We start from the raw sequence: 26,418 nt of genomic DNA, 5'->3' as shown, positions 1-26,418 counted from the left end.
TATATTCACGTTTTTTTTGAGAAATCATAAATGGAGTACCAAAAGGTTGACAATGATGACATTTTCGATCATGAAAGGAAACGAGTTCAATATTGACTATGGAAATTAATTTCCTTTTGATATTACTTGAGATTAGGTTAATTTTGCTTTCAAGGTTATCTAAGGCATAACTTTGACCATTCTAAGAAAATTAGTCATGGGTTTGGCGTCACCTTTGATCTCTTGAACGGTTGAGCCCTTATTACAGTAAACTACTACGTATCTAATTAAGAACTTGTCCTTCCAATATAATTTCGGTTTAGAAAATTGAATTATGCAATAAATTCCATGTTAACTAATGATGTTGACCAGAAATTAACATTAATTTAAACAATAATCAACCAACTACCATGGTCCTATTTTCCAGGCTAATTTCTCTAATTATCACAAACTAGAGTACTATACAAATTGCAAATCCTGACAAACTGAGCTTAGAGCATAGACTGTAGACAGCCTGAAAAATGGGTAATACACTAATACAGTACATTCCTATAAAGTCACGTTAGTATTCCATATCGTGGTCCGTGATTTTTAAGGACATATTGGCATGGTACCAAACATTATTGTTATCCACTGTACAAAAAAAATGTCATCATTAACAAAATTTAAGTAAATACGACAAGATAGTTAAATACTTGAATTGTTTACTCCACACATTTATTTAAGAAATCACGTCAATTATTTTGAATTCTTTGTTTACAATAAGATAGATATACACACGTGATAAACTTTTGAACTTTAACTCGATAAATTTAAAAATGACAAATTCAAATAATTTTAGACAAGCCATATTACAAATGTACTCGGAGTTTATATAGAAGAGGAGTTTTAATTGTTTGTAAGGCCGGAGTAATTTAACTTGAGCTAAATAAAAAAGAAGGGAAAGCGTATAGCTCAAACTTGAGTTAAAGTACTAGAAACATTGAAAATAGAGGTTTAATTATGTTCACAGTAGCATGGACTGCCTGTGTACCAAAACTTTAGGTTAGGCACCCTGAAAATTGCTTAATACCTTCTAACATTCCCTGTTACCTTCACTTACTAGCCAAATAGTTTAATTCTATTACAGTAATACTCTTCAATGGAGGGTGGTGAGCTAATTATACCTAAACTATTCTCATACCGAAAATATTTTCTTCACTTTCTTCATCTTCCTCCGGCATATGGGGCATGTACCTGCCTCTTCAGCTATCCTGCAAATTTGATCTCCAAAGTTTATTACTTTACAAAACAACAAAGCTGATTAAAACTTTATAAGCAAGGCCATGTCAAATAATAATGGAAACAAATCCGAGTGTTTTTAGGTGGACCGTGTTCTTTTTACCTGATTTTAATTGTAAAAACTGATTCATTTATTGTTTTGATTGTATACTTGAATAGTTGAATGTATGAAATTACTAATTTTAACTGATTATAACTGATTTTTCCTAGCTAGAATATGTACATATTCTGTAGTAGCTTAGTTATATCATAAGTTGAAGAGAATGAGGCCTTGGATTATGAAGCATAAGTCGATAACTAAAATTAAACTTGCCTTGATCCACAGCTGAAACAAGCAGCACAATGTCCACAAGGCAGGAAGAAAGAGTCCCTAGGAGCATCAAAGCATATAGCACATAAACGACGAGTATTATGGCTATGATGAACCTCTCTTCCTATTGAGACTTCCCCTTCAAGGGAGTCTTCTGAAATCATCTTCTCTTCAATACCCTGATCCTCATCGCTGGGGATTGAGTCATAAGATGATCCCCAATTTGAGTGATCATTGTTCTTATGGGAAAGCAGTGGCTGTCTTCTGTCAGCTACACTTTCGCTCACTTGGTTTCCAGTTTCATCTTCGGTGTTAGATTGAAAATGGTAAAGGTATCTGAATAATATTAAAATGAGTGCTGCAACTATACCTGCATTTCATTATTAATGATCCATCATTCATATGTATGTAAATTTGTACACTAGCATGCACAAATATAATCAATTGTACAGCGGCGTATTCCTTAAAAGGGTATTGAGATGCCAAAATCTTACATGATCCACCACAATATGTGACCCATTGTGGTCCAAAAGAAACTTGGACATACCAATCATTATCATTCTTAACCTGGATGGAAGCAATTAGGAAAGATGAGTAACAATAGTGTTTTCAAGCACTTGTGTATTAATATAGGGGCAAAATTATAGCAGTAACATCACACTTCAGTTTTAGGCCGTCTAAAAAAAGAGGGGTTCACTTTAGTTGCACAGTGAAAAGGACCTGTACACCTACTCACCAGTGCATTAAATGGATGCATAATCTGGTTGTATATGAAGAATTTAAAATTTTGAGGATAGCTCAAGTGATTATTGATTTAAGGGGGACTCGAGTTTGGGCTAATTGATGAAGTTTACCTGTCCTGGATCTGGAGATGTTAGGACAGCCGCATTAGGCTTCAGAAGGATAAGCTTGAAGCTGCAATCGCGATCTCTTAACAAGCACTTGAAATGGGCATCAGTAGTATTGTACAGAAGAGACATTATGGTAAAGTTCAAGTAAACCTGTTAAATGTAACTAGTCAGTGTCAATTATACTCAAATAACAAGCCAAGTAGCTAGCAGATACCACGGTCTGAAGTATATTTTATCCACTTCGTAGGTGTAACAAAATTTCTGTACTATCAGACAATTTGATGAGTGAGATCATAATTTTATAGTAATAAGCATGATCACCTCTGCTGTCTCCAGGTTCAAGTTACCAACTGCTACAAAGTAGGTATCTGACTCTTTGATGTCTATGGCAATATTACCACTTCCTGCACATGAGAATAAATTAGAAGTTATCTAAGATAGGAAAGTAATTAACGTTAAATTTATTCAATGATTTTCACCATACCATAGATTATGTGCCAAGACAAGGTTGTATTAGGATAGGAAGGAGAACTTATCCACTCTAGTAGACTTCCTCTACCTGCAGGTTATAAAGAAGTAAACCAGATCAGCTGAAACATCTAATCAACTGGGTGTTACCACTCGAAAACTCTTTTAAGTGTTAAGAGTTAACCCTTGAACATTTTGTCATGTGCTCATAGAGTCATAGTAGGATGCATCAGCTTGAGATCACAGGATACAGCTACTACAAAAATTATGTTGCAATATTGAGATATCATGTACCTCGAGCAATTACAAAAAACAAGGAGGCAGAGCCGGGGACTTTGACATCATAGGATACATCAACTCTAGATCCAGCATTCAGGTAATAAGCCCACTCCTGCATGACAATATGAACCTCAATGCCTTCAAGCTAAAAATAGACAAAGAAAAGTTAGAAAAACAACTCATGATTGAGTGGAGAACCTACCTTGTGATAATCAGGCTCTATAAACACAGTGTAATTTTGTGACCAAGTGGTTTCAACATCAAGTGAAGGTAACTCATGGAAGCCGTAAAGCATTGGCCCAGCTGTTTGATCATCTATTTGTTGTGCCTATATGTTAGACAAAAATCAGTAATTGATTTGTTACAATACAACCTATGGTACTCAAAATCCAATACTTAGCTAGTGTCAGACAAGAGTATATACGCATCCAAGTTTCAAACTCATTATTAGATTAAAACTACGATTTTTGGTACAAAATGAAGTGTCATGTGTCCATACCTATGTCAAAGTGTAAGAGTATCGACACCCATACTTAAGGTGCAATGAAAAGTCTTTGAGAAACACGGATTTATAGAATAACATATGGAGAAGAAACCCAATCTATGATCTATATAAAGGGAAAATAACCTTAATGGAATGCACAAAGAATGGATTGGTTTTGATCAAGAATGAGCAATTTAGCCCCAGTTGTAAGTTGAATGATCCATAAAACCCAAGAATCAGAATCATAGATGCTGCTGGTTGGAAAATTCAAAGATTTAAGCAAACCCCAAGTGAAAATTATTAGCTTTCAATTGTTAGAACAAACCATAAATAATATTTTTAAAAATAAAAAAATTTAGTGACAGTAATTAAGTGACTAACCAAGGAACCAGAAAGTGAGTAGCACAATTAAACAAGACCAAGCATCATTTCTAGCATCATCTGAACCCGAACTGATGAAAGTTATGTGAAACCACTGGAAAACAAGACTTGGCTGCCAATGCCAAAGCCGCGGCCTATCGAGAGGCTGCTGCTGCTGATCTTGTTCATTGTGCACCTCTGTTTGCTCTGATTCTTCTAGCAGTAAAGCAGGGGATGCAGAAGAAGAAGGAGCATGATCATGATTAATTGGTGACAATGTTGAATATGTTGTAATGTATTCTTGTTCTTCCATTTTATGGAAAAATCAGATAATTGTTTTGGATTCATAGGGTTCATTTACTAAGGTGAAGGTACAAAGTAGAGAAGATTGTCAGTCTTCATTTGATACTTACCCTTCTTATTCCTAAGAATAGTAGTTGGTGACTGTTAGTTGAAATTTTCACAAGTCACATCACTTTTATGTAATTCATGGTAACATGCAAAATTTCTTCTTTTTATTCTTATGTCAAATATATTTGGATTAGAAAAAAAATGAATAATTCATTCAATTACATACAAAATTGTACTCTTTATACTAGTTCAAATTATACCATTTTTGTGACATGTCAAAATGTCAAATAATTTCTAAGGAATGAAGAGAGTAATATTTACTCAATATAATAAACCTTATTAAACCATTCCTACATTCGAAGTACTCGATCCTGGTGGTTTAAACGAAATATACTCCATTTGATGCTTCAAACAGTCATACATATACACAAGTACAATTTACATACATACATCATACATGTATATATTACAGTAAGTAATGGAATTGGAAATGATTAACAACACCAATGAAAATGGACTTCATAGACCTTAATAGGACTCTGGGATACCACCAAGTTGGCTATGTAAATATTCATCTCTTGCAACTCTTCAATGGAACATAATATCAAAATAGCCACATTGATAACCAAACTCAATCTCAAGACTTTATAAACCTATTGATAGGCTTGTTATGGTTTCTAACCAACTTATATGACCTCTGGGGATACCCCACACCTTCACTTCAATTTTGGAAAAATCTCACTGTAAGCGCTTAGTGTAGGAGTCCATTTAGGTGATTGGCAACACCACTTTTCCTTTACATTGTCAATTTACCCATTTATAACTTATGCCTAGGTGCCTCCCTTATTTTGCTTCAAAAAAAAAAAGGTGCCTCCCTTATTAACTCAAGGCCACCACTGCCATAGCGCCACGTGACTTTATATAACAGACTAGTGACTATATATGATTTTAAACAATATTATATGACCCCGAGATGCATCTCCAACAATCCTGTGATTTTTCTATAACTAATCCCAAAACTTCTGAAATTGGTCCGATTTCGTGTATAGCCTTCAATTTTGGACTTTTCCAACCCAAAATGAAAAGGGGTCGGGGTTCTTCTCATGGATACCACATCATCTCATGAGGCTATTTGAGTGGTTGGAACCATCTACTTTGCCTTTAAATCATCATTTTAGCCATTTACATACACCGATACACGCTTCCCTTAATTAACTCAGGCCACCACAAGTCGCCTTTATATGACCGATTGGTAGTCATACATGGTTCCAAACAACATTAATGACCCTTGGACACATCCTTTATAATCCCAATATTTTTTGACACCAAGTCCTGAAACTTTTAAAATTGGTCCAAAAGCGTGGATTATAGCCTTCGGTTTTGGATAATTTTTTACTTTTTTGGACTCGAGAAGGAAAGAAGTTGGGTGTTATACATGGACCACACAACACCTCAAGAAGCCATTTGGGTCAATCGAATCCTCTATTTTGCCTTTAAATCGTCAATTTACTTATTTATGTACACATCTCCCTTAATTTGGGGCCACCACAAGCTTTTTATATGAAAGACTAGTGATTATATTTGGTTCCAAACAACATCGAATGAATTGGAAGAGTATCCCTTATAATATCAAGAATTTTGGATACCAAGTTTTGAAATCTTTGAAACAGCCCAAATGTGTGGATTATAGCCTTTAGTTTTGGACTATTTTGAACTTTTTCGGACCCGTAAAGGAAAGAGGTCGAGGTGGATCCTATGGACCCCACAACACCTCGAGAGGTCATTTGAGTGGTTAGAACCTTCTATTTTGCCTTTAAAACTATCCATATGACTTTTTTATGCACCTCTAGTTATTAACTAAAAAGCCACCATATGCCTTGATGTGACTAAATAATGGTCGTATATAACTCAAAACAACATAATACAACTCTACATTGCATCCTCTATGATCCCAAAAACTCTAAAATTGCAAAATAGAACAGGATAAGATAGAGCAGAATAGCTCAGAAGAACAGGGCCTTAATATTATTTCGTGTATCATATAACCTAACCTTTAAATTTGGTGTCAGGAGAACAAAGTACTTGCATATCCTATCCTTTTGCTTCAGGTGGATTTGTAATATTCTACTTCACATCCAAAGGAAGAGCTAGATGCCTACATGAAGGATAAGACGGTACTATATGATGATTCTAACGTGGACACGTGTCTTGTGCATGTGAATTATTTTTTCAACGCGGCGTTTTAAACTCTCCAAACGACACGTTTTAGGCTTGGATATTTTGTTGTACTAGTAGTCATTATTGTGGGTGGGAGAGAGCACAACAAGAACCGAACCACAATTGAAGAATACAAGTGATAAGAAAAAAGATGGGATCAGAGACGTTCGTAGAAGTGATTCTTGCAATTCTGCTACCCCCCCTTGGTGTCTTTCTCCGTTATGGCATCGCGGTTAGTCTCGCTTTTACTCACCGTTTTTTTTTTACATGCATCACTTTGACTATTACACTTTCGTTGATAAGTTGTACTCCGTATTAATAATATAAATAAATACAAAATAATTAGTCAATTCAGTGGGATCTTGTTAATTATGCCTTAGATTTATACTCTCATACTAACAATTATTATATGAGATATTAATAGTTCAAATTATGCATTTACAAGCCAGTATCAACAATTGATGATATAAATGATTCAAATAATGCATTAACAAGAAAGAATTAAACTTAAGTTGTAAGATGATAAAAACAATACCAAAATCTGAAATTGAATCTTATATCATTTTATCACAATTATAGAATTTGATTATAATTCTATGTTTGTCATTTGCAGGTTGAATTCTGGATATGTTTGTTATTGACAATATTGGGCTACATACCGGGAATTATATATGCTCTTTATGTTCTAGTTGCTTAAAATATGTATTAAGAAACTACTCCTGCTACCGGTGTACTTGGTTTTTGTAATTGTACGATACAGTGTACTCTTTCAAGCTATTTGTCACTCTGTATCTTGATTTTTTCCCTTTCTGTGTGTAAAGTTATGTGATTTTACCTTTCTATAATATTCCTATTTCAAATGTCATATACTTGTTACAACTTATTGATCCTCAAAGATGCAGTTTTTGTTGTGGTTCTTGGAACAACATTATACTACCCGGCCAAAATTACTTGCAACTTTGAAATATTTTAAATCTCACAAATAATACCCCAGAGTTGCGAGTAATTTGGATCGGAGGTAGTATTACTACGTAGTATAATTAACAAAAATATGGAGTAAGAAATAAAAATGGTTGATATGGAAGGGAGCAGTTGGTTAAAAGTGGTTCAGAAAATGACATACTTGTATTAGTTTTCATTTACACTTTGTTTGGATACGAAGAAATGGAAGGAAAAGAAGAGAAAAGAAATGGAAGGGGACAAAATCTCTTGTTTGGGTAAAAGATTGGGGGAAGGAAGGGGAAGGAGAGGGATGATCTATTTTCCCTCTCTCTATAATAACCATAATCTCTCCAAAATTGGAGAGATTTGGAGGGAAAATGAAGCTCACCTCCTCCTCCCTTTCTTTTCCCTTCCTTTCCCTTCCTCCATTCTCCCTCCCCTTCTTTTCTTTCCTTCTTTGCTATCCAAATAAAGCGTAAGTGTAGTGTTACTGTGTTAGTGTGAGCGTGTTCCGGGCGCGTGCGTGTGTGTTAAAGATGAGAAAATTGCAGAATAACATAGTTGAAATCTACAGATAGATGCCCGGAGATGTCTGGAGATCAGAGTTTTGATTGTAAACTTTAGGTTCTTTAAAATGAGCTTAGCTCTTACATGAAACTACTAGAATTGGGCGTGGAAGATTGAGCAAAATTAAAATCCAATGTAATCTCTAATATCTTCTAAACAGTAGTTAGCCGAATTGGCCAAGTCGTAGGAGGGCCTAATCTCAAGATGCACGACGGTTCTCATAATAATGAATCAAGATTGCATTAGAAAAGAATCGATTTACCTAATTACAGGAGTTGTGGGGCTCATAGCCTTTATCCAAAAGGGTCATTATAAAGAAGAAGAATGCAGCAGCAGCATCTGCATCACAAGTTTCGCGTAAAAGAGTACATAAGTACAGGGCCAAAGCACAAGCATCAGGCAGAATACAAAATTTTGGATTTGACAAGGACAAGAAAAGGCATCTGTCTGCCAAGAAACTGAGTTAAAAGCTCCATGAGACGGTACTTAAAATAGCTGATCAGATAGTATCTTAAGAATATTAGAACATGTAAAAAGACAGGCTAAATTATTGGACTAGATCCAAATTACAGTGAGGGTCGCACCATGTTTATGTTATTATGTTGTCATCTCAGTTGTTCACATCTTCAACAAGTTGATCAAGCAGTATAAATGTAGGCAAGAGCTTTCTCTCCTGACAAACCGTCTCCAACATAAGCAACCATGAGTTTGGCTCCGGTCTAAAACCAGCTTCTAACAGCTCCGACAATGCAGTAACAGCATCATCTGCCCGTCCAGCCTCACACATACGAACCAATAGTTCATTTGAAGTTGTATAATGAGGCACGAAACACCTGCCAAGCATCAAACTCAATAGCCAGGCAGCCTTTTCTAATTCACCAACTCTGCACAGAACATTCAATGTGATTCTGTAACTAGCTTTGTCTAAGAAGACACCTTCATAAGGTAGCATTTCAAGCATCTGAAGAGCTTCCTTGAACCTCTGTTGCCTACTTAGAACTTCAATGACAATTCTGTAAGTTATAGCATCAGGTTTGCAGCCTACTTCTCTCATTTCCTTGAGCAATAGCAATGCTTCCTCAAGTCTCCCTTCCCTGCCGAAGAAGTTAATCAAAGTAGTATAGCCAATCGTGTCAAGCTTTATACCTAAAGCCTTCATCTCCTCAAACATTTCCATGGCTTCTTGTATTCTTCCATCCTTGCATAATCCGTTCATAAGAGCAGAGTAATTAAACACATTTGGGGCGCATCCATTATTCCTCATGAACTCTATTACCTTCTTCGCTTGATCAACCTTACCACCTCGGCAGAAACCATTGATCAGGATATTGTAAGTTAAGGCATCAGGGACAATCTGATCCTTGGATATCATCTCTTCAAATTGATCAAATGCTTCCTTAAGTTTTCCACTCCGACATAGACCATCCATCAGTGTTGTATACGTGATCACATTGGGATAAGACGCTTTGCTTTCTTCATCTCCTCCACAACCTCAATGGCTGACTCAAGGTTCCCATGCCTGCAATGATACTTGACCAAGATGTTATAAATACAAGTATTTGGCTTCATCCTATGATTTTTCTTGGCATTTAACAAAAACTTTCGTGCCAAATCCATCTGGTTCGACTCCACAAGGAGATTAAGACAAGTGCTCACAGCATTAGGTGAAGGCCGATCCCTAACATAAGGCCGGATCAAATCAAACATCTCAACCACCTTTTCATGCATACCACACTTGGAGTAATGCTTCATAAGATTAGTAAAAATACCCTCATGAAACCTGCACGCCGGTTCATACATCATTTGTCGAAGAAGAGCATCAATGCCATTAAATTTCCTCGCCTTAGCAAGCTTATTAAGAATAGTAGCATAAGTAGCATTGTTATGATTAAACCCCCTTTGCTCCGAAACCTTGTTGAATATCTCCAAAGCACGTTGAGGATCATTCTCACGTTTGATCAAGTCTATTGCCCGTTCATGAGAGATATACCGCGATTTCTTGTAAGACTCTTGCTCAGGTGGGGGTGGAGGGTCTGACTTTACAGGGTTTGTTTTAGGATAGTGAAGAGGAGAAATCCATGGTAATGATGATGATGAGAAACAACGTGATTTTGGTATTGAAATTTTCATCTTACACTTTCAAAAAAGTCTCATTTCTCTCATAAGCAAATCAACAAACACCTTATCTGCATTCCCAAAATCCCCATTAAAACTTGTATTTGAATCTTCTTCTACAAATAATTATACTCAATCTACCCAGAAAAATGTCACTCAAATTACAGAATTAAGAACAACAAAAGATTGAAGGTGGGTACCACCGATTTCCAGCCAATGAGCAAAGAACAGAGGAAATTTTTTTGCTGATTTTAATTTCAAAGTGGGAAAATAACTTCTCCATTTAAAACAAATACTTTCGGGTCGGGTTAAAGTAGTTGGGTCGGGTGAAATCTCCCATCCAATAGAAATGGTCCAAACACCTAAATAGCACACTTGTCATATTCTAATTGGCTGATCTTATCATTTTCTTTTTTCTTTAAATTATAAAATCACAAATAAAAGAAAATTACAGTCAGTTCATCACACAGGAAAGCGAGAGAAGAAAGATGGCAAGAATGAATTCGATCACCATTGCTCTTCTATGGAGTTGTGTTCTTTTCGGAACCCTAACTCAAATTCAGGTACAATTTTTCAACTTTTTTATTTGATCTATTTTTTAGTAATTTTTGCAGTTTTTTTTTTCTTTTCCCGTTGATCGATTGAGTTTGATTTCTAGGGTTTAAGGCATATGAATTTCTGGATCATCTTGATTAATCTTAAAATAATTTAGGTTAATTTTTTTGGTATTACAATTTTTGTAATTTTTTGGGGAATTAATTCAGGCTAAGAAGAAATCATCGGAAGATCTGAAGGAAGTGACAAACAAAGTGTTCTTTGATGTTGAGATTGATGGAAAACCTGCTGGTACTTTCTCACCTCATTGATATAATGCTCTTGATTAAATTGATTTGATTTATATTTTGAAAAATTTCAAATTTTTTTCAGAAAAAGATTGGTTTGTGATTATAGTATAGATGTAGTTAGTATTGCAATATTAATTTCAATGGGAAAAAAAAAATACTGTGAAATTTTGTTTCTGATCGTGTGATTTAGTTTGAATTAATTGATAGTAATTGAAAGAAAAAAGATCACTTTTTGCAGCTATTCTTTTCATTTAAATCTGAAATTTTTAATTAAGCAGTTGTGTTAATGTTATAATTTGTTTTCAGGTCGAATTGTTATGGGTCTCTTTGGCAAGACAGTTCCCAAAACAGTAGGTAAATTGTTGCACCTTTTAACCGGATTCGGTTTATTATCTGGTTTATGATCTCAATGTGTTACTGATTTTTGTGTTGTTTTTTGTTTTGTGTAGAAAACTTCAGAGCATTGTGCACTGGTAAGTTATTAACCTTCAATTGTTTACGATGATCCGATGTTCTGTTAGTAATAGTGTCACTTAGCTTCGTTTTATATTGGATTATTGAGCTTTAATTTCGAAGGATGATAAATTTAGAATTGAAGGAAATAATGGGAGAATTGTGGCAAGTATATGACAAAATATAAGGTGATGTAAGATGTCAGTTACTAAAATACTAATATGAATTGGTATGCTATTTGGCTGCTGTAACGAAATGCGGGTTGATAATAGCTTAAGGAGGAATTCTGCTTTGTTCATGATGTGCATATTTTGATAATGGTTGTGTACTATGTGTGCTATTGTAGGAGAGAAAGGTATTGGGAAATCTGGAAAACCTCTACACTACAAAGGAAGCTCATTCCACAGGATTATTCCTAGTTTCATGATCCAGGGAGGTGATTTCACTCTTGGAGATGGAAGAGGTGGTGAATCAATCTACGGAGAGAAGTTTGCTGATGAAAATTTCAAGCTAAAGCATACTGGACCAGGTATATTAGTGTAAATTATTGGAAATATTCTTGTGATATCTCAAATTTGAGTCTATTCATGAATTTTTTCTGCGTGATGATGTGGATCCCTTGTATATTCTGTTCAGAACTTTCAAACTAATTTCATCCTTGAATGTGCAGGTCTTCTATCTATGGCAAATGCTGGTAAAAACACCAATGGTTCCCAGTTTTTCATCACAACCGTAACAACTAGCTGGTTAGTAAAATTTGTATTTAATAGAAGAAGTACTTTGTTGCCTTTATATCTGATTTGGCAGTGTATACTGTAGAGGGCTTTTGTGATTAAGATTGATGGATAAATTATGTACTAAGTATTAGAGAATTGCACTATTGGAGGTACCTGAGATCACAGGACTAGGACAGACATTTCACTAAAAAGGTTCTTCGGAAATGGGTATACTAGTTATGTTTTGAATTAATGACTTGTGCTTTACTCCCCTATACTATAACGTCCCTGGCTCAACACTTCAATAATCCCTCATCTTTTATCTTGCCAAGTAGTCTTCCCAATCCCCCTACATAACAAGTGGAAGTAAAGGTATTGAAAATGCATGTCACTTTCTATTTGTCAGTTGGCTGCGTATTGAAAAGATAACATTTTGAACTGAATTTTATCGCCATATTTCATTTGCAAGAAAAGTTTGAGGGAATAGAAAAGTAAAAAAGATGAGGGGACAAAAAGAAAGGGATGAATAGGGAGGGAAATGCTGGGTAATTTCCCTAAATAAGGAAATTGTTTAATCCTTAGAATCTATTTTGTAGCCATAGAAATTAGTAAACCCTTTATGAACTATAGGAAACTGGAAAGTTAATATTCTGCTATTCAACCAATCTGACCCTTGCTCCCCTATTGCTGTATCAAGTCACTTTCATGCAAGGAAGATAGAAATTATAAACCAATCAAGAACAAGAGGAAAATGGAAAAACTAGTACTTCTGTTATAGGAATGCCCTTCCAACTCGAACCAATCCGACCCTTACTCCCTGCTGTTGTATAGTCACCTTTATGCATTGAAGTGCAGCGCAAGAGCTAATGAAATTTTCATCCTTGTTCTTGTTGGATTAGGAAGCCTAAGCTAATGAAATTTCTGTTCTTTTGTTGAGATGTACAGCTTTGATTTATTATATACAGTTAATGAAGCTCCAACCTTTCTTATATAATATAGTTGCAAATATGTCCACAAGTGAAGTAAATTTTCCATTCCTTTTGCTTGTTGACTAAATTATTTGTATGAATTGCAGGTTGGATGGCAGGCATGTTGTATTTGGCAAGGTGATTTCCGGAATGGATGTCGTTTACAAGATGGAAGCTGAGGGAAGACAGGATGGTACTCCTAAAAGCAAGGTAGTTATCGCCGACAGTGGAGAAATTCCTCTGTAATCTCTTTTCAACATTTCCAAATTCCATCCCTGAACAGAGATGAATTAGGAAAAACCATAGGCACTTTACACTGGTGGAATGTGCTGTCTTTTGCGCTTCAGTTTCTATCTTAGATGTTGGAAACTTTCATAGTGCTAAAATCGCCTTTTTTCATCTCCATGTAAACATTGGATCTTATAACTAGCTGTAACGAGTTGTTTCATAGATGAGTTAGATTTTGCCTCTCTGTTCTAAACTTCATTTAGATTTTGCTGCTCTGTTCTATTAAGCTTATGATGAAAAGTGGAAGCATGAGTCATTCAACGATCAGAAAGTAACAAAATTCCTTGCAGCTGACATTTCAGGAAGGATGACAACATACAATGTTTTACTTTCACTCAGATAATAACAAATAAATTCAAATACTCTATCCTACATAAATATACATCTCAAACATATTTACTCTGTTTTCAGCACCAAATTACTCACTTTTTAAGCTTCTAACTTAAACTTTAACAAAAAGATTACTTTGATAAAAGTAAATGATTATAACTCCAAAAATTTCAGCACTTTGTTATTCATCACTCTCTTTAACATCAACCACCTCTTTCCCGCCATAACCGCGATTCTTCAATATGAATTTGTGCTGGCGAACCAACTTAGTGAACTCGACCGAAAGATCAGAGTAAATTGACAAAACCTTAGAAATATTTCCATTGATTTCAGAAATCAAAGCAACATTTTTCACCAAATTAGCTGGATTCTTCGACTGTTGATTTTGATTCACTTGCTGAATCAACGCCATATTTTGATCCAAAACCGATTGAACTCGCTCTAATCCGCTGTTGAGCATCATCCTTAGCTCGATATCAAAGTCATCACCACCTCCATCGCCGGAAAATTCAGTTTTCCGGCGAAGATCATGGCTGTCAGATCGCAAATTGAAAGGATGATTATCGTTCCTCTTTTAGGTTTCCATGATTAAATGTTGAAGACATGGAATTCTCTCTCCTCTGACTAATAAGCTTTGCAGAAAATGTGAAATTTTCTTGATAAACTTGACGAAAATGGACAATGGACCTGGATTTTTTTTTAAACACAAATCTTAATTGTCAGCATTAAATTGGCGGGGTTTTATTTAATAATTTTTGGATTGTCTTTTCGTGCAGTTTTCAAACTTTTGCTGGTATTATTGAAACAAAATACGTACAAATTACGTAGTCGTATCTTCATCTAACCTGGGATGAACAAAACTGCGCTGTTATTGACTTTGACAAAATAAAGTGGCTTAAATTTTCATACTCCCAGTCTCCCACTGTTTTGTTTGTTACGTTTTGACCATTCACTCAAAAAAATTTCAAATTTATAAAAACAAAAAGGAACGGAAGAAGTGAGGCGTGGAGGGAATGTGGATAGTGCGTCCGCATACTGTTGTATCATCCACCACCACCAGCAGAAGCAGTATCAGCATGTCTCACTCTGATGGCAGCATAAAATGCACACAACACAGTGCACGCACCTCCGCCTAGGTGCACATATGTTTAGGTTAATGATAGGCAGAACTGCACCACCAAGCAGCCAGGCACAAGTAATATACACCACATAACAAAGTACAGAAGATGATTGACAGTAATCAATAGATTTAGAATGTATTATCATTAACCAAATAAATTTGTACAGCAATTACAAAAGCTGGATAGCTGGAAAATAAATCCCTTGAATGTCTGAAGTGTTGCATGATATTCCTCTAATTTCCTGCCATCCCATATGATAAATACATGTTCTATCTCACGTCTAGCATTTGCCAGGTGAGTTCATCCTCTATAGATTCTAGCAACAAGCTACAGTTAATTTATACAAATCTGCTCTAGTAATCTAATCAGACTCACTGTCACTTCCAGAATCCAGAAAACTGAACTCTCTTGGTCCATCAAGTCTAATAAGCACTGTACCATGGTTCTCTTCCTTCCACTCAATTCCTTCGTTCTTGAGAAGGTTAACCACCTGCATTCATATCAATTTCCAATTGAAGCATTGCAAAGGGAAAAATTTTGCAAACAAAAATGATATAGTATCACTTGAAAATTCAACAACTAAAAAAGTTCACATTGCTTCTGTAAGAGAAAACAAAACATCTTACATGAGCTTGAGATACTCCCATGCATGAATTTTCACTAGCCCAAACTTCAGGCAACAGCAAATGACAGATACAATAGCTTGATCTTTCAAAACCAAGTGAACGAAAAGCAAAAGATGGATGTCTGAGAAGGGGGTATAACAGTTTCATAAGGACCAGCACTGGTACCAAAAGGCCACTAGATTGTCACCCCACATTCTACAAGCAGCAAGTCAAGTACCTAAACTTAATAACTAATTCCGTAACTTCAAAAAAATCCAGTGAATACAAGCATACACCTACAGCAAAATCAATAGAAAGCTCATCAATTATTCTAAGAGTGGTCAGCAATAGCTCGGGCCATATAAGCAACCAATCAGCAACAACTCACACTATCTACAACCCTTCACTTCAAAAAAAAAAAAAAAAAGCTCCAGAACAGAGACTGAAGAATGTAATGGAAAAGTACTTCCTAATTCTAGTCACTAATAGAGCAATATATATTTCTTTATTTATCTATCTGAGGATAATAGAGCATTATATCTTCTAATACCTTACCTATCTTTCTAACAACTACCCCTAAAGACGTAAAACCTTCATTATGTAATATGTTTACAAGGAGCTGATGCATGGATTGAACTTATAAACAATAGCTAAGAAGCTCTGAGTGCATACCGATTGTTTCAGCATTGACTTTCCAAAACCACTTGACCCACATCCTGTAATTATCCGGATATATTGCACAGCTAAAGCAGAAATTGTATAAACAAAAGTAAGAGAACTATTAAGGCAAATGTAGTAACCCCAAAAAAAAAAAAAAAAAAGTAAATGTAGAAAAAAACTGCTCACAAGATATGTATGTTCCAAATAGAAGATGAAGCTTTACAAGCCTCATAGCTGGCTTAACATGTTGCCCATGCAAATCAATTGTCAAAACATTTTCTATTCCCTTATTCCTGCAAAAATAACATTGCCTCAACTCTCAAAATGTGAAAAGAAGCAAACAAAAAATATCATAACTCCTATATTGCATGGCCATTAATGAAGCAACCTGGCCTTAAAAATTTGCATGCTTGCTTTTTCATCTGCTTCTCGAGCCATTTTGCTGCACAATTTACCCTAACAAAAATAAAAAGTAGTGTCAAGATCGAAGGAAAAAAATATATATCATAAAACGGAAATTTACTAGCTTAGACAGAGATAAGAAGCTCCACTCCTACACAAAGGTATTTAGTATAGAAGTTTGATATTCAAGACCATAGTTACTAACTTAGAATGTAATAGGGGATTGCAAAGAAGATGAAAAAAATAAATAAATAGAATAAGATGCACCCACACCCAAGGGACCTCAAAACGCAAAATGAGGAGAGAGAAGTAAACATTAAGGCAAGCAAAGCTCAGATTTCTTAGATAAAAGGGCAGTCAGTCATTCATAGAGTACAATACACAAATTGAAATAGTATTTTTTTTAAAAAGCAATTGAAAGACTTAAAACTCCAAAATTATCCCCAAGTAAAGTAACATTATATCAAGTTTATTACTTCCTCTGTTCGTTATTAGTTGCAACAGTTCAACCAAAAAGCTCAAACACTTTTGATCAAACTGTTGCAACTAAATGTGAACGGAAGAAGTATTTTATTTTTTAATTAAATGGGCAGTACATGATCCCAGACCACCTGGGCAATATGACATAATCCAAAGCTTACATTTAGGAGGATTTTAGCCACCACAGAATTATCATTTGCTCATATAAACTGATACCAAAAATAAACTTTTCTACTTTTTTTTTGTTTTTGGGTCGGGGGGGGGGGGGGGAATAGAGAGGGGTGGGGGCGCTGAGAGTGAAGCGGTAAGAAGGTACCTGCTCTGACATGTAAGAAGCATAGTTCTTTTCACCATTGGAATATGCTGCAGCAGCCTGCACATAATGCCTCATTAGTAAGTGATTCGGTGAAAACACCTCAACAAAAGGTGGATCTAACAATATATATTTCTTTTAAAAGGGTTTCTTATAAATTAAAAGGTAAATTTGTCAAGTATAAAACGATTACAGAAAAACTACCGCAACTACTGTACCCTACTTGCAAACAACTTTTGAGAATATGTCAAAGACAACCTAAAAGTATTATATTTAAAGAATGACATAGCTTGGCCCACCACTGATCATCCTATGAGTTTTATTTGCCCACAAAGGCCAGTAATCATCATTATATTTTAAGTTAAGCATATAGAAAAATGCATGAATTTTTACTTTGGTTGGTCCTACAAGGTTTAGGCACCAGGTTAGCAGCCCACGATAAGGCAAAGATTTGTCTCTATTTGTAAGGAGGGAAAAAAAAAATTAAAAAAAAAAAATGATTTTCAAGTGCTTTATTTTTATCAACAATTTTCAAACAGCTATTGAATCCTCGTTGTTAACATACGAATACATGATCAACTAAAAAAATTAATCTACAAATCATTTTATCCTTCCCAAAGTCCCAATACAATAAAAGATTAAGCAAAAGAAGGATAGTTCATTAAGAATAAAAACCTTTTGGTAACAGGTTTTCATTTTATCCCATTCCTGTCGTGCTGTTTCCCTAAACACCATATATTCAGCTCCTTTTGCTGAGCAGATAAATTAGACACAAGCCAAAAGTAAAATCAGTTAATACAAAATTCAAAGCAGTGATCAATACATTAAGGTAAAAGAATAGACAATATACTGTAAATGAATCAAGCAGCACACATCAAACTTCAGCCATTCTAGAAAAGGTAAACCAATTAACAATGATGAAAAAACTATTGGATTGATCATGCAACACACACCAACCAAAGGAAAATGTAAGTATGCCAACTATTAAGAAAACTGAAAATGTCACAAATAGGGTAAATAATTGACTTTCAGGAAATAGGCAAATATACATAGATCATTATAAAATTAAGAATAATTGGATTGATCTATCACAGAAAAAATAACGTACAGAGGCTAATACAAGAGAGAGATTTTTCTTAGAAAATAAATAATGAAATATGAAGACAACAGAGGGTCTAAATTACTTCACAAAGGACACAAACTAAGATGATATCCATTGCATAGTATCAAACCACTGTTTTAAGAATACAATGCTGCATTCACAAGTATACAAAAACCAAGGTTTATATGAAAGAACATTAAGAGAGAATTATAGTTACAAAATTACAATCCTATTATAAATTATAAGGGTGTCACCAAGTATTATGAAGTCATACACCAAGATGGTTGACAAACATATGTAGGTCGAGCTCCATTTACATCAAAATGTCTACCTATCTATCTAATGAAGTTTAGGACTGATTCAAGAATCACGAGGAAACAAGATGCGAAGAAATACCAAGAAACCCTTTGCTTGAACAATACTTAGAATGAACATACTCACTCATGCCAGGCAGAGGAACAGAAGAAGATATAGCACCCAAAGAGCATAAACAATTGTAAAAAATGAACAGCAAAATCAGTAACGAGAAGATTTGACCATTAGGTCCATTACCCCCAGTCCACCACAACCGCATCGCGCCCCCCCCCCCCCTCCCAAACCAAAAGGATAAATGCTAACTTGCTAAGTATTCCGGTCTTCATAAAATGAAATGCCAGATAGGTAGCAATTTATATACCTTGGGTGTTCAATTCTCGTGCAATAAAGCTAGAAGGACCAAGTTGAACTCGCTTCTGTGCAAAAGACTCCATTTGTTTCGCAACATTCCTCCAGTTCATGGTAGATGGATCTTGCTCTGAATTCTTAGGAATATGAAACAATGATTCTAAAACTTGTCGTGGTAGCTCAGGTCCATCAGATCTCAAACTTGATGCAGCTGGATTACTTGAATGATCAGAGCAGGCAAGAGCTTCTGCATAACTCCTGAGGTCATAAAAGATCATTTTAATCAGATAACCTTGCAAATAAAGAATAGTTCAGACACGAAGATAAATAGAAAAGAATAAATCAGCATATACAGAATAATTAGGAATATAGAATGATGAAAAGTACATAAATTTAAACAAGATAGCATTCATATCAAATCACAAACTTATATACAACTTTGTCATACTGAACATTTCAATAGATAAGGAGAAAAGGGACCACCAGCCCTGCCATCTAAGTATCTAACAGAGCCAATACATCACAAAGGAGCCACTACCCCATCATTATTTGGTGGCCTTTTAGGTGGTAATCAACAAGGAGAGAAGTATATACCTGCCATTAAAATCAAGGAGCCGTAAATTATCCTGGAAGTCACCTTCAGAGGAATAAGAATTTGAATCAGATCCCCTATCAGTCAGTTGCCAAAACTATTTCAGACGAGCAAACAAAACATATTAGTATTTATCAGAGTGCAGTTACTGAGTTAAAGAAAAAATATATAGCCCAATAGGGCTTATAGCTTATTACAATTCACAAACATGGAGTTTGCAAACATAAAAAATTACAAACATAGAATTCGTAAACAAGGCAACATGTATAGGACTATAGGATATTAGTTGAACACTAAACCTGACTGGCTCATGCCAAAATACAGGTAGGAAAGTACTTGGAAAAGTATGAATATTAACTCATTTATTCCAGCTTTACTTGAAAACACACACACACACACACACACAAACTATATTCAACTCTAAAGACCAATTGAGGCATTTCAATATTGCTCTCTCTATTAGTTTGTGACAGGTAAAAGAAGGCAAAGCTGCATTTATGTCTAGAACTCCCCAGATCCTGCTCAAGAAGAAAATATGATGAGCTGTTCTTACAAATTTTGACAAAAAGGAAAAAATAAGACCACCTTGTATATGGAATACCTAAAACCTTAATTGGGCTCTGCAAAGGTCACTAAAATTAATCTTTACCACTCAACACTTGCAGGATATTGTTTCCCAAAGGATGAAAATAACATCATTTTGCAAGAGATATAGAGAAGGGAGTAAACAGAAAAAGAGACAGCACACCGTTCTTTGTAGAAAGATCCCACATGCAAGCAAATAGACAAATATCAGAATTCGTTTTGAATGTAGAGATGCTTCAGTACCCAATAATCATTCAATACAAAGAAAAAAAAAAAGGCAATTTATCAGACAAGCAGGCATGATGCTTCAACCACAAAATGAAGATATAAGGTAAAATCACTCACACCATCAATACAATCTAAATTTCTTGAATATTCGGCACTGCTTTAACTAGAGCTAGAATATTTATCACAGCCAGATGATTCACAAAAAGGTGCAGATAGATCAAGCAACACCTCCAGTGCCGGCAAAAGATTCAAATTTTATTGAACAAGCTGCAAACCAACATGTTATAAAGCTAAAATGATACTCCCTCTCTTTGTCTAGAAACAAATTTCAGTTTAGATTATTGGTTGAACTTGGAGAAAAACACATTACCAGGAAATCAAATCTCAGTTGCTATCAAAATTTTGATAACAGTTAAAATAAACTTAGAATTTATTCATGTTCATGTGATTCTATCTACTCTGTATAACGCTATTTCATCACAGGTCAGAAGTATATTAGATTTATTAATATTACATCAGAAAGGTATAAAATAGATATCAACAAGAGGTCAATCGATTGATGTGTGTTGGTATATATGTATTTTGCTACTATGAATAAAAGCAGTTAACAAAAAATCTGACACGATCCATGTTCTTTTCTAACTAAATAGAGATATGTTGAGTTTTTTTTTTGTTTCAGAACTTAGTTCTCAAGATAGTACCAACTTGTTTCCATCATATTAGTAAGGGGGGGGGGGGGGGTGGGGGGAAGGGGTTGATCAACAACAAATATGGGTACATTTCTCCAGTAAATTAGATAATCAAACTGAATATGAGCAAAAACTAGATACATATGTTCAGAAGGTAGTACAAAAAGTCAGCAGGATATAGGCTGTGTTCACTGTCAGTAACATCAAATGCATTAAACCCTCAAAAGTATTGAGTTGGAACGTACCTCTATATAAAGAGTTTATTTATCCTAGAAGGTGGAAAATATAACTTCCATTAATATATGGCATAATAAATGCTAGGGAATGAAAACCTTACGAAACCCTTATAGGACCTGTTAGATTTCAAACTTTAACTGATCAGTTGCTTCCCTCCTCAAAGTCAGGAACAGGAAGAATGTGTAAAAACCTCAGGAACAGGAAGAATATGTAAAATAAATGTGCAAGACCTTATGGGGAATTGGGGTTCCAAATTCATGAAAACCTCAGGAACAGGAAGAATATGTAAAATAAATTCGAGAGTATAGGTTACTATCAGAGTAAATTTAGGAACAATTTTAAATTCTCAAACTACAGCCTTAACATTTACTTGACCAGCTAAATCATAAAAATGGCACTATTTGGGATAAGATAAGGAATCCCCAAGTCACTCTAACATTAGGTTCTTCCTTTGAAAGTTATTGTTTAATAGGAACCCAAGGCTCAAATATAACCCAATCTAAATCATACACTTTCTGACCTCAGAAAAGAAATTAAATCAATCACTCATGTATTCAGACTTGCCTAGGCCAATTGACATCTAAAAGTTATAGATAAATCCCTACATCCACCCAAGACTTTAAATCTTGGTTTAGAATCAACCTCACCAACACCAGATCTGTCATGGGCGTTTTCCCTTGGAATGTCATCTTCATGTTAACCATCTGGCATATCTGAACTCTGGAAAAGATGAAACCCCAAGACACTAACTGCCAAAAGCATCTCTTCTATAAGGATTGGTACTTTACTCCCCACCAAACCCAGTCCTAAAAACAATGTTGATGCTACATTTTCAGGTGAACCACTTTAACATGAACTGATTGCAACAACGGAAACTTTACAATGGACAGTTCAGCAGAAGTGGACCAGCTGTTTCACATTCTCAGACTGCAAACAGGCACTGGAACTCATAAAGGGACCAGGAAATTTAATCAATACTAGAAATATTGTTACTGCAATAGTTCAAGTGTGCTGGACAAACCCCAGGACAGAGTTAGATTTGAGTAGGTCAACATGTAAAATGTGGTTTTAAATGGGGTCATAAAAAATGCCAGATTGATAGGTTTAAACTTCAAGTTTAATCAACAAAATAGCGAAGAACAAAATTTTGTTCATGTTTCTAATTGATTGAATCAACACAAACTACAAAGGTAATTATAAGGCACTCAGCATGCAAACAAATGCAATTAAAAAACAGCTGGAAAAAGAAAGCCAAAGACAACTAAAAGTATTCTAAATTAAGATGCTAAGGATACCTTCTCAACATCAAACCCACAATTACCTGCAATAACAAAATACACAACTCTTTTAGTATAAGGTGGCTACTATCCACAAGGATATTTATTTAAGATGCCCAAAAGGGGGAGGCATGAGGATAAGCAATCAAGCTTGACATCACACAAATGACATGCCCCATATTCATAACAATTGATGAAGAGAGAATAAAGTGAAAACAAAACGGAATAGACTAGATAGTCATCAAAAAGTAAGGTTAATTTTAAAATGATGGAGGCTACCTTTCATATTTTCATTATTTAGGCATGCAATATAACAAAATATATAAATAATATATAAATCAAAATTAAAAAATTTGTTTTACAAAAAAAAAAAAAATCTACCCAATTTTGACCCCGTGCCCAACAATTAGTTAACTCACATCCTTTCCCAAAGAACCAAAATGAACAATACAGAACAAAGAAACATGATCCAAAAAGACTTATTTTGAGAGCCTTGATGACCTACACGGACAAGAAAATCTGTAACATAATTACATAAGTGAATATTATGTCCCTTCAAAATCCAACTTTAGGAAAGGTAAAAGAGTGACATGATGAACAAAGCATATGTTGTTAATATTGTTGAGTGATCCCCACAATTGTTGTAAACCATCAAGCAGGGAGATGCCCTAACAAATATTTGGCAAAGAAAACCCTCTTTAATCTGCTCCTTGTGGCCTTGTTCAATTCACATGTACATACAGATTTTCTTCCATTATTTACAGATTCCCAACAAGTTCAATTAATAGTTCATAACAGGAATACACATGTATGTAACACAACATCCCAGGCAAGGAGGAAAACTGCAAAAAGCAATCATCTAAAATCCCCCTTCAATCCCTACTAGATGATCATGGTCTGTAAGTCTGTAGCTCATGATAGACAATTCACTTATAAGAGCTAATGTCCACTTTTGTAATCTAACAGTAATTTTACTCACAATCAGACCCAACAAATCCAGCAAATAACATAGATTAAGCATAAAAGAACGGACAATCAGACCAACAATTCCGAAAACAAGTTTTAACAGTTGAGCAAACAACATCATCATATATAGCTTAAATTATGCACAACAAAGTACAGAAGACTCACATAGCACATCTCTAACAACACCCATGTTGAGTTCACAATCGTCTCCGAGCATAGAACAGAGAAATTGCTCTGCCTCCTCCATATTAGCCTTGGCACCACCCAATCCTTTTTCCTTGACAAGATCCTTTCTCGAGCTCGAGGATACATAATCCTTCCCGAGAACCGCCGAAACCGTTCCTGTAGTAGCCACCATCCTTTTTCCTCTACTCCCCCTAGAACTCCTAGTCCTAGTGCTATCAGAAAAACTGCTTGGTTCCGGTAGACCCTCAGACGAATTCGAATTCGAATCCAATCCAAAACTTAGAGATGAACTAGAACAACTAGCTTGAAAAGCCTCAGAACTTTCTGATAAACTACATAGAATTTCAGCAGCTTTGTTTGGATCACCATTAGCTTCCTTATAAGCTGCTTCAGCTTCTTCAACAGAAGTCAATGAAAATGCTTCCATCAAACTAATTATGATCTTTTCTTCCTCACTCTCATCATTCGTTTTTTTGGTATTTCCAGAAATACTGCTACTTTGCTGCTTTGAAGGTTGCGCTCTTCTCTTCTTCCTCTTTGATTGCTTCATCTCTATTCAACACGAAGATTAATTTAACTGTACTGAACTTAGGGTTTAGGATTCGTCGACAAAATCAAAACAATTGAAAAAAAACAAAATCAAACTCGAATTCAACAACAGAATTTTAAAAAAAATTAGGGTTTTGCCCCCGATGAAAAACTATCAATTGGGGGAAAAATCGAAAACCCAGAAAATTGAAACAAAAATTGCAAGGCTAACGAGGAAGCAATTCAGCAGAGGAAAGCGGAATGGAAAATGAGGGAACCCTAATTGAGAAATCGATTTGGGGGAAATTAGAAAGAACAGAAAGATATTTGATGGATTCCAAAAATTGTTGGTGACGGTTGGCTGCCATTATTGAAGGGGGGTTAATATGCTTTTGAGGAGAAGATGAGAATGTCAATTAAAAAGTAGATTTTTGATCAAAATCCTACTTTATGCTAATTGTGGCTTAAACGGTGTTATTTAAACTCAAAAATAAACATGACCAAATACATTGGATTAAGGACTCTTAACAACAATTAACCGTTTTTTTCACCCTTATGAATAATTAGATAAAATATCTTTTTTGCCCTTATTGATTGATGTATATTAACAACCATAAACTAGTTATGAACAAAGCATATGTTGTTATGTTGTAAATTTAGGAACAATAAAACCGTTGAGTGAGATGATAGAACAAATTAATTTTTTATATGATCTTTTGAATACAAAATATAAATAAGGAGTATATTACATATGACATTATGAACAAAAAAATTTAATTAGAAGAAAACTGAATCATAAATTACAACATAATATGCTTTGTTCATATGACATTATGAACAAAGCTCAATTGTTTAACAATATAATTGTTTGAGCTTGAAAGGAGCCGCTAGTGAAAGCTAAAGTAGAGGTTCTATACATAGAATCTCTCATGGTATTGAGTTATTGACAGTTCCCAATGGTAATAGGCAGCGGTTCTATATATAGAACCTCTATTGGTATTAGCGGTTCTATATTGTCAAATTTCAAACCTAGAAACCGATCCTACGTGGACGGTATTGTGGAAAATAGTTTTTAAACCGACTTATATATGAAATTAATTTGTATTTTAGCATTATTTAGGAAAACCACTCATAAAATTGATCATATTTATGGAAAGATTGACAAAATCCCTTTTTAATAGCAGCATCAAAAACCAATACAAGTAATTCTTATCGCACAATACCATTTTCATTTGGAAAATGCTAATGAACGCCCCAGGGGCGTTGGATAAGCTAGTTAAAAGTAGAAAGATTAAATAAAAACTAACATTAATTACACCGATCGACGCGTGATTTTGTCATGCTTTCCCAAATTAATACCACTTTAGGTAAGATTTTAAATGGTTATCCAACACCCCGGGGGCGTTCGTTAGCAAGATCCTTTTCATTTATCTTACCTTTGAAGGTCATAATTTATTAAGATAGAATAATGGTGAAATTTGAGCTTTGATTACTCACTTCATACACTAGACGGGCAATTTATCTTTGTAAGAACATGTATCTTAGTAGATGTATCCTTGTAAGTTTCCGTATTTGAAGGAAAGAGTGCAATCAAAGAAATAATTGGTGAGTACAAGAGTGCTTTGATCAAATTGAACCTTGCTTTCTATAGAACTTTATTACATTAACATAACAATTAGAGAAAGCAAAATGTAGAGCATCTCCTTTATAGGACAACCCAAGTACACAATCTTGTTTGGTATCGTAGAATATACACCGCATTACGTACGAAGGTTGTAAACTTGTAATGACTGAAACAAAGAAGAATTTAAGTACTTGATCAAAGGTTTCGTGTAGAGAGCAGAATTCATGTTGTGTTCTCTAAGCAGAGCCTTCCCTTGTTCCTCCAAAAAGATGCTTTGTCTAACATTGCACATGTTATCTATGCAGCTCTAGTAAGACTGCTCCATGGAGTTCGACAACAGAAATAACCAGCATCCA

General features: G+C 35.0%; 4 protein-coding genes and 1 pseudogene across 4 annotated transcripts; 2 read left to right on the top strand and 3 right to left on the bottom strand.

Annotated features, from left to right (window-relative positions):
* Window positions 1-830: 830 nt before the first annotated feature.
* LOC110683461 lies at window positions 831-4,377 on the bottom strand. The gene is made up of 9 exons (XM_021859839.1): window positions 4,034-4,377; window positions 3,797-3,903; window positions 3,371-3,496; window positions 3,184-3,280; window positions 2,906-2,980; window positions 2,743-2,825; window positions 2,425-2,571; window positions 2,065-2,137; window positions 831-1,940 (listed from the first exon to the last, which is right to left on the bottom strand). The coding sequence occupies exons 1-9, from the start codon at window positions 4,323-4,325 to the stop codon at window positions 1,564-1,566; spliced, it is 1,377 nt and encodes a 458-aa protein (XP_021715531.1). The 5' UTR covers window positions 4,326-4,377; the 3' UTR covers window positions 831-1,563.
* A 2,247-nt stretch (window positions 4,378-6,624) lies between these two features.
* On the top strand, window positions 6,625-7,454 carry LOC110683463 (low temperature-induced protein lt101.2). The gene is made up of 2 exons (XM_021859841.1): window positions 6,625-6,812; window positions 7,194-7,454. The coding sequence occupies exons 1-2, from the start codon at window positions 6,732-6,734 to the stop codon at window positions 7,275-7,277; spliced, it is 165 nt and encodes a 54-aa protein (XP_021715533.1). The 5' UTR covers window positions 6,625-6,731; the 3' UTR covers window positions 7,278-7,454.
* A 980-nt stretch (window positions 7,455-8,434) lies between these two features.
* On the bottom strand, window positions 8,435-10,519 carry LOC110683460 (annotated as a pseudogene).
* A 101-nt stretch (window positions 10,520-10,620) lies between these two features.
* Window positions 10,621-13,672, top strand: LOC110683462 (peptidyl-prolyl cis-trans isomerase CYP20-1-like). The gene is made up of 7 exons (XM_021859840.1): window positions 10,621-10,767; window positions 10,969-11,050; window positions 11,356-11,403; window positions 11,499-11,522; window positions 11,849-12,031; window positions 12,173-12,248; window positions 13,294-13,672. Exons 1-7 carry the CDS (start codon window positions 10,693-10,695, stop codon window positions 13,430-13,432), a joined length of 627 nt encoding a protein of 208 aa, XP_021715532.1. The 5' UTR covers window positions 10,621-10,692; the 3' UTR covers window positions 13,433-13,672.
* Window positions 13,673-15,034: 1,362 nt separating this feature from the next.
* On the bottom strand, window positions 15,035-24,891 carry LOC110683459 (SMR domain-containing protein At5g58720-like). The gene is made up of 10 exons (XM_021859837.1): window positions 23,890-24,891; window positions 22,777-22,802; window positions 19,745-19,839; window positions 19,164-19,408; window positions 18,061-18,137; window positions 17,389-17,445; window positions 16,579-16,646; window positions 16,377-16,483; window positions 16,203-16,273; window positions 15,035-15,415 (listed from the first exon to the last, which is right to left on the bottom strand). Exons 1-10 carry the CDS (start codon window positions 24,458-24,460, stop codon window positions 15,287-15,289), a joined length of 1,446 nt encoding a protein of 481 aa, XP_021715529.1. The 5' UTR covers window positions 24,461-24,891; the 3' UTR covers window positions 15,035-15,286.
* Between the last annotated feature and the right edge of the window lie 1,527 nt (window positions 24,892-26,418).

This window comes from Chenopodium quinoa, unplaced genomic scaffold, assembly GCF_001683475.1.
Source record: "Chenopodium quinoa cultivar QQ74 unplaced genomic scaffold, ASM168347v1, whole genome shotgun sequence".
NCBI classification, from domain to species: domain Eukaryota; kingdom Viridiplantae; phylum Streptophyta; class Magnoliopsida; order Caryophyllales; family Amaranthaceae; genus Chenopodium; species Chenopodium quinoa.
Note: the sequence above shows the minus strand (reverse complement) of the source record. Positions and strands in the feature narration are given on the sequence as shown.